Genomic DNA, 16,707 nt, shown 5'->3' on the forward strand with positions numbered 1-16,707 from the left:
AAAAAAATAACCAATACACATAAATGTAAATAATTCAACCCTATTTCACTTCTGGTAAAAAGTAAAAAAATACATTGAATTCAAGGATTGTGAGGCATGTGTGATAGGCTCTCTGAGAAGAAGTCAGCATACAATCTAATTGAGAAAAATTAGGCATTCAACATATTGATAATGGGAGCCATGAGTTTGGTTTGTTGCAATGACATGATAGTTGCAGATAATTCCAAGGGGCCCGTTGCATTAAAAGTTACAACAAGGAAACGTAGAAATTACGCGGTGCGTAAAATATGTCCCCGCCGGAAGTAGCATTTAGTATCAAAATGTACTATATAGGTCAAAAGATCAAGGTCAAAGGTCAAAGAAGTCAAAGGTCAACATTCTGTGTACAAGTTTTGAAGCCCTCACCTCGTGCCATCACATAAAGCAAACGGAATCGAAATCCGGTTAGAAATGGCGAAGGAGTAGCATTTTGTAGCCAATGTACAATATAGGTAAAAAATCAAGGTCAAAGGTCAAAGAAGTCAAAGGTCAAAATTCTGTGTGGAAGTTTTGAAGCCCTCACCTAGTGCCATCACATAATGCAAACGGAATCTAAATCGGGTTAGAAATGGCGAAGGAGTAGCATTTTGTAGCGAAATGTAAAATACAGGTCAAAAAATCAAGGTCAAAGGTCAAAGAAGTCAAAGGTCAAAATTCTGTGTAGAAGTTTTGAAGCCCTCACCTAGTGCCATCACATAAAGCAAACGGAATCGAAATCGGGTTAGAAATGGCGAAGGAGTAGCATTTTGTAGCAAAATGTACAATATAGGTCAAAAAATCAAGGTCAAAGGTCAAAGAAGTCAAAGGTCAAAATTCTGTGTAGAAGTTTTGAAGCCCTCACCTAGTGCCATCACATAAAGCAAACGGAATCGAAATCGGGTTAGAAATGGCGAAGGAGTAGCATTTTGTAGCAAAATGTACAATATAGGTCAAAGGTCAAGGTCAAAGGTCACGACTGAAATTCTGTGTAGAAGTTTCAAAGCTCCCATGTAGTGCTATCATATAAAGCAAACAGAATCAAAATTGGCTCATAAATGACAGAGAAGTAGCAAATTGAAGATTTTGATCACACACGGACACACACACGGACGGACACACACACGTACGGAGCCCGTTTCATAGTCCCCTGCTCGAACTCGTTCGGCGGGGACAATTATGGTAACTTTGCCATCCAATGGTAACTTTCATGGAATTCTTGATTTTGATTGGCTGTTGAGTATTGTTGCCATGGTAGTTACCATTGGATGGCAAAGTTACCATAATTGTAACTTTTATGCAACGGGCTTCTGGTGTGCTATACCCATTTCAATTTTAAGGAAGGACAAGACATGTAAATCAGAAGTAGAACAAATTCAGAACAGAATAAATCTTCCTCAAGACAGTTTCTTTCCTAATAATAAAACCTTCTTGCAACACTCTAGACACAAGATGGCAATATGTGATTATAAAATGAATGTGTCACTATCTACCGTGATGAACCGTCATGTAGTATTCAGATTACCTCTCATGTGAGCACTATTACCAGTTTGCTTCATAATAAATGACAGTGTGAACAGTGCCACCTGTAGCTGTAGCAAGATGATTCACATCCATCCATTGACGGCATGACAGACCAGATATAACTTGATATTAGAGTTAGAGCTCATTTCTAAATTTATCCCCCTAACTAAATTGAGATCCTGTCTGTGCTCCCATCACATCCTCATTCCTCAGCCCACATACACACACCGCATGTTCACACTTCACGCAAACCCTGATCTGCCTTTCTGTCACATCTCTTTTGTAGCCATGTCACACCAAACATCGACAACATTCAGTAATACCACAAAGTCCCTTTCATTTGGCATAATGACAGTTTTGGTACCCTTTACTGAAATTAACTGCACTGAATTGGCTTTACCCTCCAGTGTGTATGGACTATTAAACAGTAAATCATGAGAAATTTGCCTGAAAACTAATACATAAAGTACCGGTACCAAAAAAGATAATACATTATGAAAATAATTCATCAATAATGTATTTGTAACCATCAAACTTGCCCTATCATATGATATACTTTTTCATTTGATTCTGACAACAAAGTCATAATTTTTCATATGGAAATTTAAATCTTAATTTGTGCCTTCATAACAATGTGAGTGGGCTTTTTATTTTTGATAAATAGATCATATTTGGGTGATAGATTAAAATGTGACAGATGTACTGCAATGTCATTATAACCTTTCTGACTTGACTTTTACAAATGAAAGTATCCCAACTTTGCCTGAAGCATTAGGTAGAAGGGAAGTTTTGGAATTAATAAAATATGCAATGACTAATAATGATCACAAAATAACATCGGCACAATGAACAATTATACACAATGTGCATAATTTACACATGAAGGAAATATTCACTGGCTTAAAAGGTAGATGGCAGAATGTGGGTACTATCCCATTCCACTTTTAATGCCATAGGGCAACAAAAGAACAATGACTGTAAAAGTGTATATATATTCGCGAGACTAATTTTTCACGCTAGGCTGGGTGAGAAGAGTTTTGCGTGTTTTTAAATCCGCGGAATCAAGACATCACGCACAGGAGCATATGGCAAGCAAAAATATTTGTGTGCTTTTATTTTCGCGCTAGTTTCTGGTTGCGCGAAACAAGCGAAAATCTCAACACCACGAAAATTTCCACTTTTACAGTACATTGTATTCCTCTTTCTCCTCCTCCTACACTTTGCACTTTGTCTTGTTCTTAATATTACTATTACTATTTAAGGTGATTCTCACTATCATAACTTTATTCATTTACATTGAATACTACATGTATTACCATTAATAGATATGTATAAAGAACTATCTTCTTTCATTTTGATAGTCAAAATTTTCGCAATTCTGTCAATTTCAATCCCTCATAACCTTTGACTTAACCAATTCGCTGTATATTCTTAATCATATAATTCAGAGCGAAAAGGAGGCTGTAATGCTTCTACAGTGTATCTGTAGTTTGTCTATTGATGTTCCATTTTCATATTGTGAATTGTACTAGTATAACCAACACAGTGTGGGAACCTACACTGTACTGTAAAAGTGGAAATTTTCGCGCATTTCGCGCAACCCGAAACTAGCGCGAAAGTAAAAGCACGCAAATATTTTTGCTTGCCGTATGTTCCAGTAGTTGAAGTCTTGATTCCACGGAATTAAAAACACACAAAACTCTTCTAACCCCGCCAAGTGCGAAAAATTATTCGCGTGAAAATATCCACTTTTACAGTATTTGATCTCTGGAACTCAGCTGCACTAATATCTATACTATTTGCTTGTCTGTTTTGACTCTTTACAATAGATACTCCTGCTAGCAGAAAGATACTGTACACTAGAGCAAAATTTACATCAGTGCATCACTGTATACTCTTGAATATGAATACAACATTTGACAACATGACAAATATAATCATTCTTTCTCATGTCAATTCAAATACAGCTGTCCCCACTTCTTCAGGTGACTCGTGAGTTATTTAATGTCTAAATGGATAAAGGTCAGAAAGTTACTAATCTGTATTGACCGATTCGGGTTAGTTGAGGGCAGCAGACATTTTACGGCACAGGGCGCAGCCATAGTGGGTGTATCGGTGTGTATCAGCCGACCCCCCCTGCTCTCCCCCACCCCCGGGCAACATGTTTATCACGCACTTGTAACAAAGGTTCGCGTACTAGCAAGCATTCGCGCACTCAGTACGAGACGCCCACTGGCTAAAGCAGTTTTTCATTCTGCGCGCGTGCTAATGTAGGGAGAGGGGTGGGGGAGTGCGGAGGGGGGGTCGGATGATACACCCAGTATGGCGCTGCCCATGCCAAAAATACACATAGCGCGTCACAGAATCGGTCAATACTATACATTACACAAAGTTGTATGCATGGGACTTTATGTTATGTATTGTAAAAGAACTTTACTGTTCTGTTTGTTTGATTCAGTTTTCTTGTCAAGGTGAACTTTTAAATGATGAAGAATTTCCCATTTAAAGAACTCTCAAATCTTTGAAATATCATTCTAGTGTTTTCATATCATCCAAGTCACTATCATCCAAGTCAAATGACATTTTACTTGTGAAAATGTCTAGCAGGAATCTATAGTAGAAAGGAATCAGTTAGACAGCATATTGTATTTTCTTGATATGTATCAAAAAATTTGTTGTGAAAGTCCTATACAGCAAATCTCAAAAAACGAAGCAATCTTTATGATTCAGCCTATATATAAAAACTACATCATCAATCACAAACACTATGCTGTTTTCATGTATTGAAATGTTTTGTGTTCACCATGCCAGCAAAGCTCTGTCAAACAAGTACATGTACAATGAAAATGCTTCTTTCATTCATTGAATGGCTACATGAGGACACAATAGACATTTACACCCTTGTAGCCTGCATGTTTTATGGTCAGGTCATATAATGTGGATAGCATTTCATTGAAAAAAAATTGTAGATGATGCCAAATAGTTGTGATGAGGCACTTTCGATGAAGCCACTTGAACGACATCTCCTTAACATCTTTTTTTTTCCATAACATATACAACATGTGATCAATCCTGCCCTTTCAGCCACAACCAGTCTGCTTTCACTTTCAATGCTGTTGAAAATGAACGATTGTATAGAGAATCAAATGCAAAGTTCCATACATCAAAGTCAGGATAGTAGGACTGTGAAACTTTGAGATGGTCACTGTAGGGCCATTTAAACTGCCAGGAAAAATCATGACTTTGGAAAAACAGTTGCTAGGCAACTGTGCCAAAAAACCACTAGAAATTTTGCCAAAAAATTGCAGACAAGAGCATGATTTTCCGCTTCCCATCAAGTTTGCTGCGACATTGTGAAATGAGAACATTGACTGCAGAATAAATGGAAATTATGTCATGTGACCTTCACTTGCTCCATGCAACCACACACAAGATGTGCCGCTACCTGATCAGGCATCAAAGCTGCAGTTGCATGCATCAGACTGCTGAGCAAATGCCCACAAAGCTACGCGTACCAATACTTTTAAAGGACAAGTTCACCTTCATAAACATAAGGATTGAGAGAATGTAGCAATATTAGTAGAACACATCATTGAAAGTTTGAGGGAAATCGGACAATCCGTTCAAAAGTTATGAATTTTTGAAGTTCTTGTGCAGTAACCGCTGGATGAAAAGACTACTGCAGTGTGTGAATAACTTAGATGTCACATGCGTACAACAATATAAGGAAAATATAAAGAGAATTTCACAAAATTTCATTTTTTGAAAAAAGTACGCATTCCCCCGACTCGTTACCGACAAATGTTATGGATAATATTATTCCCCCTGCCTTTAGAAAGAGGCAAGTCAAGTGCTCTTTTATTATGCGAAAAAAGTGAAAATATGTTGAATTTTCTTTACATTTTCTTTATACTGTTATACGCATATGACTCACAAGCTGTAGTAGTCTCCTCATCCAGCGGTTCCAACACAAAAATTTTAAAAATTCATAACTTTTGCATCGATTGTCCAATTTTCCTCAAACTTTCACTGATGTGTTCTACTAATATTGTTGCATTCTCTCAATCCTTATGTTTATGAAGGTGAACTTGTCCTTTAACTTCATAGCAATTTTGTTGCAATGTGAACTAATGTTTCTAATGTCTCAATGTTTCAAAGTATGATTGTTATGGGACTAACAAGCAACTTTTTACAGTTCTCTGCTCTGATGTCTAGCTCCATCAGTGTCCTATGTGGGAAGAGGATGGCAGAGAAGGACCACCACATTACTCAACACACAGAGGGTAGAGGAAGTCTGATGGACTATCTAGCCATGCTTGATCACAAACAAATTCATTTCAATCAAGTTTGACCCTGAATTGCTAATCCAAGCAGAACACATGGTTACAGAGTAGGCCTAGCTATAACCAGAATTTCAGTCAGAGTTTCACACAGAAGCAACAGGCTAGATAACCTTGCCATGGAAATATTGAGTGAAGAAACACATGAATACAGTTCATTTCCATCAAAATGGCATCTTACTTTATTCCTTCAATGTCTCCTCAACAAACTGAACAGGAAGGGGACACTGACGTTTTCAGTAAACACTTTGAGATTTCAAATGTTGAGCAATTTTCTTACAGATTCCAATGATGGACGAACAAATGTGAGCAAAGTAAAAAAAAATAATAATAATAATGAATAAATAAAATACCTTGCAAAAGTGTGTGCTACTAATTCATTACATACAATAGAATTCAACAGCCTGAAATCTTGTGAGGTCCTGTGCCATGACATCAAATACTTCACATGGACTGGTCTTATCTGTGTCTCTAGGACTCTAGGAGCATGTGAACCATTATTTCTTTCTCATGCCTTGTTTGAGAGTTCCTCAAAGCCTGATAATTCACACAGCAAGCTGGGAACACAGCAAGCTGGGAACAGACCAAATGAGTCATTGTACAAGCACAGTTCATGCAGAAAATGCCAGGACATTTTGAGGCAAAATCAATGTTTTAAGTATTCTGATGAAGTGTGAACAGAAGAGAAAGTTGATGACAAAGTACAGTGAGTGTAGAGTCAAATCTAAAAACTGTTATCAAGAATTACTGTTTGACAAGGACTGATAAAGTTGAATGAAGTTTCAAGAGGTTTTGCTTTGTTTTGCGTTATTGCATACAGACTTGTAGTTGATGCTGATTTATAACTCTTTTTCCATGCTGAAGTTACCTTAATGCCTTGATGCCAAGTTTACAATTTATCATGGTAAAATTTGGGATGGCATTATGATGAGGAATACCCTCCATCCCTCCCCCCACCCCACCCCCAAAAAAGCATCAAAGTACTTAACAGCACATCTGTAACCACATATATATCAGCGAGCTCTGAAGACTGAACTCTTGATAAATGAGCACTTTACACATGCAAGCCTTGTCAAGTGACCTACTAACAGGATACAAATACGCATTACTTCCTAATTTGTTGGCATATAAATTGTATGTCTAACAATATTGTCTGCAATCACCTCTGTTGTAAATCATGGCCTACGGTACTTGAGAAAGGAAGTCATGCTACCCTCTATAAGCAAAAGCGTGACAGTTGCTAGAGATAAATTTTCCAGCAGTTCATGCATTTCACAAAGAACAAGGTACAAATTGTACATATCTGAAAATACCCAATTGCAAATTCCCATAGTGGTAACGCATGCCTAAACGTCTGTCTAGGTTAGCAAATAGTCCACCTTTGAATTGGTTATCCCTCAGTGATCTGCATCTCATTGCATTTTTACATACAGCTTTTCTCCATAAGCCTGATATAAAAAATACCAATTTAACATATTTCAACAAAGACTACTGTACATCATTTTACAAAGTTTGAAGCTGCTTTTGGAACTAATATTATTCATTGATCTGCCATACCCTAACTCTAAGTGGGCATTTCCAAAGTAAAAGCCCCCATTTCAGGGATGTAAGTTTATTTTTTGTTTCTAATGTGCATTACCCCCCCCCCCAATACAATATGATCTTTGAGAACACTTTAATGAGAGACAACTTTGCCCCCAAAATGGACTGACATACCATGTACTAACATGTGAAGGTCAAATAAATGTTCATTGAAAATTTGTTGTTTTGCAACTGAATGGCTTTATAAATACTGAATAGAAAAGATAATAACAGCTCTTAAATTCAAATTGAACACTGTGTTTTATGCCATTTCTACACTTAGTGGTAAGCATACGTTACATGGACTGACAAAACTGTCACATTTTTGTAAGTCCATGTAACGTACATTCACCACTGTCACATTTTTGTCAGTCCACGTAACGTACATTCACCACTGTCACATTTTTGTAAGTCCACGTAACGTACATTCACCACTAAGTCTACAAATGGTATAAAACAGTGTTCAATACATTTTGAGGGTTGTTATCTTTTCTATTCAATATAAAGCCATTCAGTTGCAATACAACAAATTTACAATGATCATTTATTATTTGCCATTTGTATGTTCCACAGTACAAAGATGTCAGTCCAGCGTAAAATGTACGTTCACCCCAAAATTTTCATTTTGGCATAAATTCCAACATTTCGCTTGTGTGAAGCAATTTTGGGGCCAAGTTATCTCTCATTAAAGTGTTTTCAAAGATCATATTGTATTGGGGGGTAATGCACATTAGAAATAGAAAATAACCCGACATCCCTGAAATGGGGGCTTTTACCTTGGAAGTGCCCAAATAGTACTATTAGTATGTTACATACAAATGTGTAGACCCATTGGTTAATGATAAACAAATTATTTTAGACTAGATGCAATGATCAACACAGTTCTTGAATGGCCATTTCAGTTTGCATTTATACAATACAAAAAAGGAGGAAGTTCGCTGTACAGTGTACAAGCTGTGCTCTATAGTTGCTCTCATGCAAGGGGAATTTACTTCTGTACATGTGGATTCAGTCAATGTAGAGTTATTAGTAGTACGATGTATATCACTGAAGTAAAAGGACAATCTGATGATCAATCCATTCAACAGATGTTGTCATCATTGGATTTATAAGGAGACTACAACCATTCATGACGTCAAACACAGTACAGCAACCACATTAAAAAAAATTATCAATAGAAATCTACAAAAATTCCATTTTTTCATGAACATAAATCATACTTTAAACTTGTAAAAGTGACATCAATCCCCTGTATTCTGAAAGAGGTACAGTAGGGTAAAGTACTTTGTCACTATGCCACAAAAAGTAAATGTGGCAAACTACGTGTATCTACATAAATGTTCTACAAATTGGTGCCCTCTGCGCATGACATCTCAAACTGTTGTCTTCTTATAAACCCAGCATTGATAGCACATGAATAAATAACAATACATGTAACCTTAGAATTTCTGAACTTTTGAACAGATTGTCCAATTTTTCTCAAACTCTAATACTGCATACAACTAATATGCATTCACTGAATTTGTACATGATACAACTTATTTGTGGAAAATTTTCTACTTAGCCCACTACCAACTAGTACTGCACATAGGCCTATATGTCGGGGGGGGGGGGGGGGGGGGGGACTGTGAAATAGGATACTGTGCAATTTATCAAATCTCAACTTTTCTGTGCCAGGAACTTGGGAAAGTGTGTGCAATGCTGTGGAGTCCATAAAAATGGTACATCATGTAATGTTCTATATCATATTTTTTTTCACTAAAAATCTCAAGCAGAATTATTTTTTTAATCGATTGCAACAACAGTGTACATATGGCTGATCGTATTAAACATAATTCACAAAGATTGTTTTTTGTGTAAACACTGTTAACTAAGTTTGCAGTATTCCACACTACTTTCAAAGGTTGCAGCCCGCTGGAGATAGCAGAACTATGTACATTGACAGATTGACATAGCCAAAGCATGTTTGTGAAAGACCGAACTCGTGCATCTTATGCACACTGAACTTCATGCATTTACATTACTTGCCCTTTGCACTATTAAAATGATTGAAGTGTTGATGGAAAAGACATAAATGTTGTGCAAAAACATTTGTAAATGAACTAATCACTGCACTCTTCTACAGGGGAAGAAATACATGTATTTACCTGCATTGAGCAAAGTAAAGAATCGTGAATATTACTTTTAAAAGTCAGGTTGGGCTAACATTACTCTACACAACATCCAGATTTCACACACTACTGCATCTTCATGAATTGTACCATACATATTTTGGTACAGCTTTCAATTCATTGATAACAACCTTCAAACACACCTCTACTTTTTCATCCTATTCCTATCCCCTCAAATTTACACAGCTTCAATGGACACTCAAATAAAGTGTGTGAATTGACCCATTTTTGCGAGAAAATACTGATATACCAATTCAACAGATCTATACAATGTGCAATTACCGTACTGAATTTATTAAAGTTTGTGTAACGCTGGTGGCAAGCACATCCCTGGATTCAGATCAATAATTTTGATTTGAACTATGCAACACCTGAGCAAATACTCTCAACATGCTGACTTTGAATACACCAATACTCTTTATAGAACAATATGCTCGTCACGTTCAAAGAGTCACAATGCTGTACGTGCAAAACACATCTTTACAGCAATGTACACATACACCTGTAACTCTATCAAACACCACCTGTAATATCAACTGCTAGATAAACATGTGCGTGCTGTAAAAGCACTCATAACATGTTTTTGCCCACATATCACAGTTGTATCATGTGATTTTTCTCTCAGACAAAACTACTTCAAAATGATGATTAAAATAATCAGATTCACAAACTACATTACAGCAGAAAGGAAGTAAGATGGTCATGAGAGTCCTCTTTCTATGTCCTGCTTTTATTCTCTCTTTAACTACCAATGTCTAATGTACATTGTACGTACCGTCAGTCAAAGTTTGCAGTATCACATACAATAAGATACAGTAGTATGTACACGTGTGCAACTAAAAATACAATTTTTACTGAAAATGACTGGAGTAAATACAGACTAAATACAAGTATTACTTCTTTATTTTAATAAACAAGCAATAATTAGACAATATTTGGGGAGAAAAGAATTTCATTTTGGGTTTGAAGACTAGAAACTCTATGCAAAAAAAAAAAATAAATAAATGAAATAAAATAAAAAAATCATGTACCACGGTATTCACATTGACCACACATTAGTTGACATTTAAATAAATACATCTGAGAGTGATTAATAACCCTGCCTACCACTTCTGTATTGGTACACTGCCAAGAATGATAGGCAGATTAAAATTACAACATAAGTTCTCAATAATGGGAACCCTGTACAATATAGACATAAATGTATAATGATAACCTGCCAACATATGGTTTGATGATGAATTGTGGATTGGCAAAACTTAACACAGCTGATGGGAGAACGAAAGAGACTTAAGGAAACAAAAGTCACAGATGACATTATGTCACATTTGACTCAAATCACAATGGATCTCATTTACAGCTGTACTAGGTACAACTCATTGTACAAGTGTAACTTACCATCATACACCGTCTTGTCAGCATGTATGCTGTAGGAAATCTATATCTGTGAATTTACACAGGCCAGCTGGAAAATAGTAACAGTTCTCCTTTGTTACCATGGCAACATACTTTCTGCTACTCTCATGAAATGTGTCTTGCATGACTTACATGTAACATCAAGTTTTTCACATGTACCAATTTTCTTGTAAATACATGTAGGTGTAATAAAATAGTATGCCATATATTCAATGAGTCTAATTTTTCACAAATCAGGACTTCCCAACAATTTCGCCCAGTACAGTGTACGGGTGACTGGATTTGCAATCATACGCAGAGTACAGTAAAACAGAGAAATGCACAATGTATGCGTGCACATCACCTTCATGTTGGGATCAGAGTAAACAATTTCACATGTTGTTCAATTTGCAAATAGCACCTGACTCCCACAAACTTTGTGAAAACAAAAACCTCGCAAAATGATTGGCATACAGCAGTTTGATCCACAAGCCTTTTACCGTACATGACTTTGGTGCCACAATCTGCTATCACCATGGAAACACATTCAATTCCTGTTGAAAAATGTGCCATTCACAACTTTACCTCGAGTGTGCTAATTTTCTTTCGAATTATCAGAAAACTGGAGAAGTTTGTTCAGCAACTTATATTGCAACAGACCAACTGCCCGTCCGACCACCTACCTGCCTGCCTGACCACACACTAATTTCTAGATACTGGTACCTGTATACCCTTCAAACTTTGTTTGGCAAAGATAATGCTGACAAGGTGTTCACAATAATTTGTCTCACTGATATACAGTGTAAGTACATTCATTGTGCAAATTGTACTGCTGGATGGTGCTACAACCATTTACTTGAAATTACCAAATTTGGACTTGGGTCCTTCCTTCAAACAGCTTAGCAATATTAGCATGATGCTTGATAGCTCCATCAGATAAGGAATGTGTATATCCCTGATAAGTGTCTGAACTAGTCTGCAGATTATTTTCTCCATGCTGAATAGATAATAGTGATTAAACATATTTTGAGGCCAGTCTTCCACTGCAATCAATTTTGTTTTTGTTTCTCTTTCTCTCCATCCCTCCCTCCCTCTCTCCACCTCCCCCCCCCCCCCTTTCACTCTCGTTCTCTCTATCATCAGTCCTATGTGAATGTCCTACAATGTATATGAACTGTCTATCCTGTCAAAATTAACAATTATTTGAGCACCCAAGATATTCAATCAAGCAATGCATTCTACACAAATTTTTATAGGTCACATCATTCTAAACTAAATTAAGTAACCTAAATTAGTGTTATTTTTTTTAAACTCCCATAAATACACACACAAACATTCACACACCTTACTGAGCCTGTTTGCTATGAAAAACACTACCCGGTATATCATATTGCCATGGGTAAATGCATAAATTCCAATTGCTTCACGTACTATATGTACAATTTGTATGTAATGTCTGGATTGTATACCCTGTTCACTTACATGACATACAGAAAATATTATACATGCAAGAAGCTTCATTATTTTGTTATCAAATAGATTATAGATTCAGAAAAATCTGATGCTAAACTGGTAGTGGTTCTGGTAGAGCAGAGGAAAAGGTTGGTTTGCAGGAAATTCGAAACATTTAACATGATACACTTTGAACTATGCATGCACCTACCTGTATCGCAACTGAGATTGCATATTCGAAAGAAACTTGATACATATGCCTCATTGGTATTTATTACCCTCAAACTGCCAGTATATGATGTTGTAGCTGCCTGATCAAAGGCCAACAGATCACTGCAGCAATGGCTGCAAAACTCAGCAGGGCCTGTTAAGCAGGAATACTGACGGGGTCCACGTGGACCCATTGTAGGCAGACTTTGAGACAGGCTGCTGGAAGTAATCCATGCAAGCCTTGCCAAAAGGAAAATCTTCATTATGGGAGCATCCTTTGTGCTCGATTATTGAGCAAAATGACTTTCTCTCCTGCAAATCCCTGTAACTGACTCACAGTGGAAGTCACATCAATTAGTGTATTTCACACACATCATATTTTCAATTAGCACTGAAGCTTTGTGGCCATCTCATTTCTCTACACTGTATCTCTATTTTTACACTTGAATCAATATCTGTCTGGTTAGAATATATGTTTAGCAAGGTATGGCCAGAGATTCACTGCTTTCTTTACATACACATACATTGCAATTTGCATGTTGTAAATAACTGAACAATCAGAAAATAAAAACTTCAAATATGGAATGAACTTTCTATATGAGCATACTAAAGCATGCTCTCTTTTCTCCAAGTCTTTACCTTACATGAAGAATTTCTTTTATCACATAATATTGATACCCAATAACTGTCTTTTATGGAACATTTTTCACAAGTGCACTGTCTAGGAGTACATGTTCCGTACACTGTTCTGTAATGTGTGTCCTTTTTTTATCAAAAAGCATACAAACACCCTTATATTTGAAAAGTTAACTATAAATGAGGTTGTGGAAAATTTAAATGTATGGTAGACTGAAAATTTCACAGATTCCTCATTTATTTCCTTGGCTAAATTCAACAGAATATTGTTAAGGGCAGCACCATAATACAAAATTTGCAATTGCTTGTAGTGCGACCACTGTAACAGCTGCTCAAGAAAAATCTCTGCACGATAAACTATGACTGACAGGCAAAACCCTTGTATGTGCACACATTAGTATTCTGGTACATGTTTGAAGAAAGTAATATTAACTTAGGATTTTGGTAGAAAGGTGGTATGATTGAGCAAACATACTGAACATCTACTGTAAACCCATGCTCACACATAACACTATAAAGAAGTGCTGAGTAAAGTTGTTTCTTCTACCCTTCCGTACAGATATATTTCATGAATGCATATTTTGTATATTATGCTTTAACATGCCAGATCAATACCTACTGTATATTGGAGATATACATTGTATTTGAAAATTAAGTTTGTAGCAATTTTACAGCTCTACAAAAACATGAAGCATAATATTCAGTGAATCAATCACTTGAACCTACCTGTATTGGCAACTTTTAGGAGAGTTCATCTCTCAAGGGGTTTATGGAGAAAATTATGCATCCCTTTATGTTGTTTGTTTGACAAACTGACAGAATTATCTATTTTTACTACAGCCAAGACAGACCATGATACTCATTATTGAAATATGAGTACCGGTACAATCAGTTCAGATCCACACCATACATCAGAATAATGCCATTTATAGACCATTTACCAAACCTATCAGTGCAGTAAAGAACGGACAAATGTAGTGCATGCACGTCACATTAATGTCGGGAACAGAGTTGATATTTTCGAATTCGCGAATACACATTGTAGCACCTGACTCACAAAATTTGCGAAAACATAAACCGCGAATTGGAATATGGCATATATATTATGTGTACACTGTACAGTACTTAGCTTATTCATCAATATTAGGTCAAATAAAAAAAGGAACTAAATACTTGTCCCCGCACGCATCCAATTTTGGCGCCACATCAATTTTTTACTGTTTTACACTTTTAAAGATGCTGATAAAAAATATATTACTACTTTTGGACGGCCAAATTCACCAATTTGTGATTTTATGTGCACATTGTGTTATAAGGATACAATTGTTCAATGTCGTACCACAAGCCAAGAATCCTACAAACCAGCTGCTATGTGGGCTTGGACAGCGCACTGTTGATAAGTCTCTGCACACACTCGTACAACATAGTTATACATACCTATGCATATGGCTATACAATGGTTGTAAGTGGTTTCAAACAGCGGTTACGAGGATACATACAGCACTTGTGCACTGCTTTTGCACAAGTACTATGCTAGTGCCATTCTGCACTGCAAATGATATTCAAACATGTATAAATTCACCCTTCAGAAACATTTCACGACCTACTGTAAACACACTTGCATTTCATTCTCTATACTTTAAGACAATTTAAGACATTATGGAAAAATTTGATCACTTGATTTGAACTGAAGTTCTCAGGCCCAAACTGTACTCAAGCAGTCAATAGTTTGGTTGGAACGATGAGCATATCATATACACACATACAGCGCAGCAGCACTGTAAAGTCCCTCTGAAATGTGTAGATTTAGAAAGAGTCAAACTTTATGGTAAATATTCAACTTCTACCTGACTTTGGAGACTCAGACGCAAGAAGTTTAGGTTGTAAAATATTTAGGGTTAGTTTGTGCATGTTTAAAAATCATTAGGGGCCTATATGATGCGGTACAAAACTACAGTATGAGAGAGCCTTGCGCTATGCAGTGGCATCAGATCAAAATCAGTACAATTTGTACTACAAAGATCTCAAATAGTAAGGACCTCCCGCATCACCTAGTCTCCCCAAAAATCTGGATGAGAAATTGACCGAAAGATCAGTCTGTACATCTGGTCGTTGGGGATAGGTTCCATGGAGACTCTTAATCTTATGCTTAAATATGCTAATTTATATCAGTCCGGGAAACCCGCTCACGAGGCCTGCTCCCCCGTACGAGCACTCCTCTGCCTCACGAGGCCTCCAGAGAGCCTCATGACGCTCCTGGGGAGAGAGACTCATGAAGCTCCCTGTTCACTTTTTATCTGACATATAAATTGTCACAACTTTGCACAGTGATTTTTTGTTACACACACATGTCCACTATCCATGATGAAAAGAAGAAAAAATTCTGTCTGTTTTTTTTTACAACAATCAAGTTTTAATCAACCGATGCACAGCGACCCATCGAAACATGAGCGCTAGCGGGTTCCCTAAGTGCAAGGCTGATGCACCTAGCGGCCTGATCCCACTAAATATTTTCGGTGCTTTTTTCTGAGGCTCTCACCTCTCCGCGCACGAATCAGCCTCGTGAAGCTGAAGTCCGACATCTTTTTACAAAACCAGTAGATCTATTCTGTAATTTCCCCCTGGTATCTTTTATAGATCTATTTCAATCCTTCTAACGTTAACGTTAGAATAGACTTTAAGTCCAACGTTAGACTAATTTTGCTTTATTCTTCTATGTTCTAAAAGAGTAAATTTTAAGTCTAAGACGTAAGTTAGACAAGTAATTTTTGGGGTATAAAAGCAACTGGACAGTAAAGAGTAGTTTGAAAAGGACATAGTTTTGACAGAAAGCAGAGTTTATTATAGGTAGGACCTATAGTTCGATCTATATATACCAGTACATCAGGAAATATAGCAGAAAATTTCTGCTATATTCTGACGCCGTGACCTTGCCTCGCTCGCCCAGCTCTGCCGACCGAACACTCCACCCACCCGGCCACCACAGTGATGCCGCGACTGACTGACCGATCGAGGGGAATTCTATGCCTGGAGCAGACACCAACAGAGAAACTTTTCTCTCATGACAGTGTACAACAAACGTCTTCCTGCTCACCTTTCATCCAGTCTGCTACATCTTTCGCTGACCAGAGAGGTATATTAATGAAGCCTTCCATATCTCCGAATCCTTGAATACAGCCCAAAGGGAGAAGAGTTACCACAGGGCCACTTTCCCATATAATCAGTTCCTTCTTCCTCTACACGGCGTCACGTCTGGATCGGAACTTTAACTTTATACACAAAACAGGAGCTGATACCGATCTTTGTGCACTGCACATAGACGGTAGACACGGCTTGGGTCACGCGGAGAAAATCTCTAGCTCTACGAGCGAGCTAAGCTAGCT

At 37.2% G+C, this 16,707-nt stretch overlaps 1 protein-coding gene across 1 annotated transcript in view; it reads right to left on the minus strand.

Moving 5' to 3' along the window:
• The window catches only part of LOC139738789 (connector enhancer of kinase suppressor of ras 2-like), a 119,250-nt gene extending 102,672 nt beyond the window's left edge, over positions 1 to 16,578 (minus strand). The window contains exon 1 of the mRNA XM_071649428.1: positions 16,419 to 16,578. Coding sequence (XP_071505529.1) covers positions 16,419 to 16,479 — 61 coding nt within the window. The 5' untranslated portion in view covers positions 16,480 to 16,578. The remainder of the gene's footprint in view (positions 1 to 16,418) is intronic.
• Positions 16,579 to 16,707: the final 129 nt, after the last annotated feature.

The sequence above is a fragment of the Diadema antillarum genome, unplaced genomic scaffold (genome assembly GCF_040938485.1).
Source record: "Diadema antillarum isolate AM-2024a unplaced genomic scaffold, OU_Dant_1.0 seq00000768_RagTag, whole genome shotgun sequence".
Classification (NCBI taxonomy): Eukaryota; Metazoa; Echinodermata; class Echinoidea; order Diadematoida; family Diadematidae; genus Diadema; species Diadema antillarum.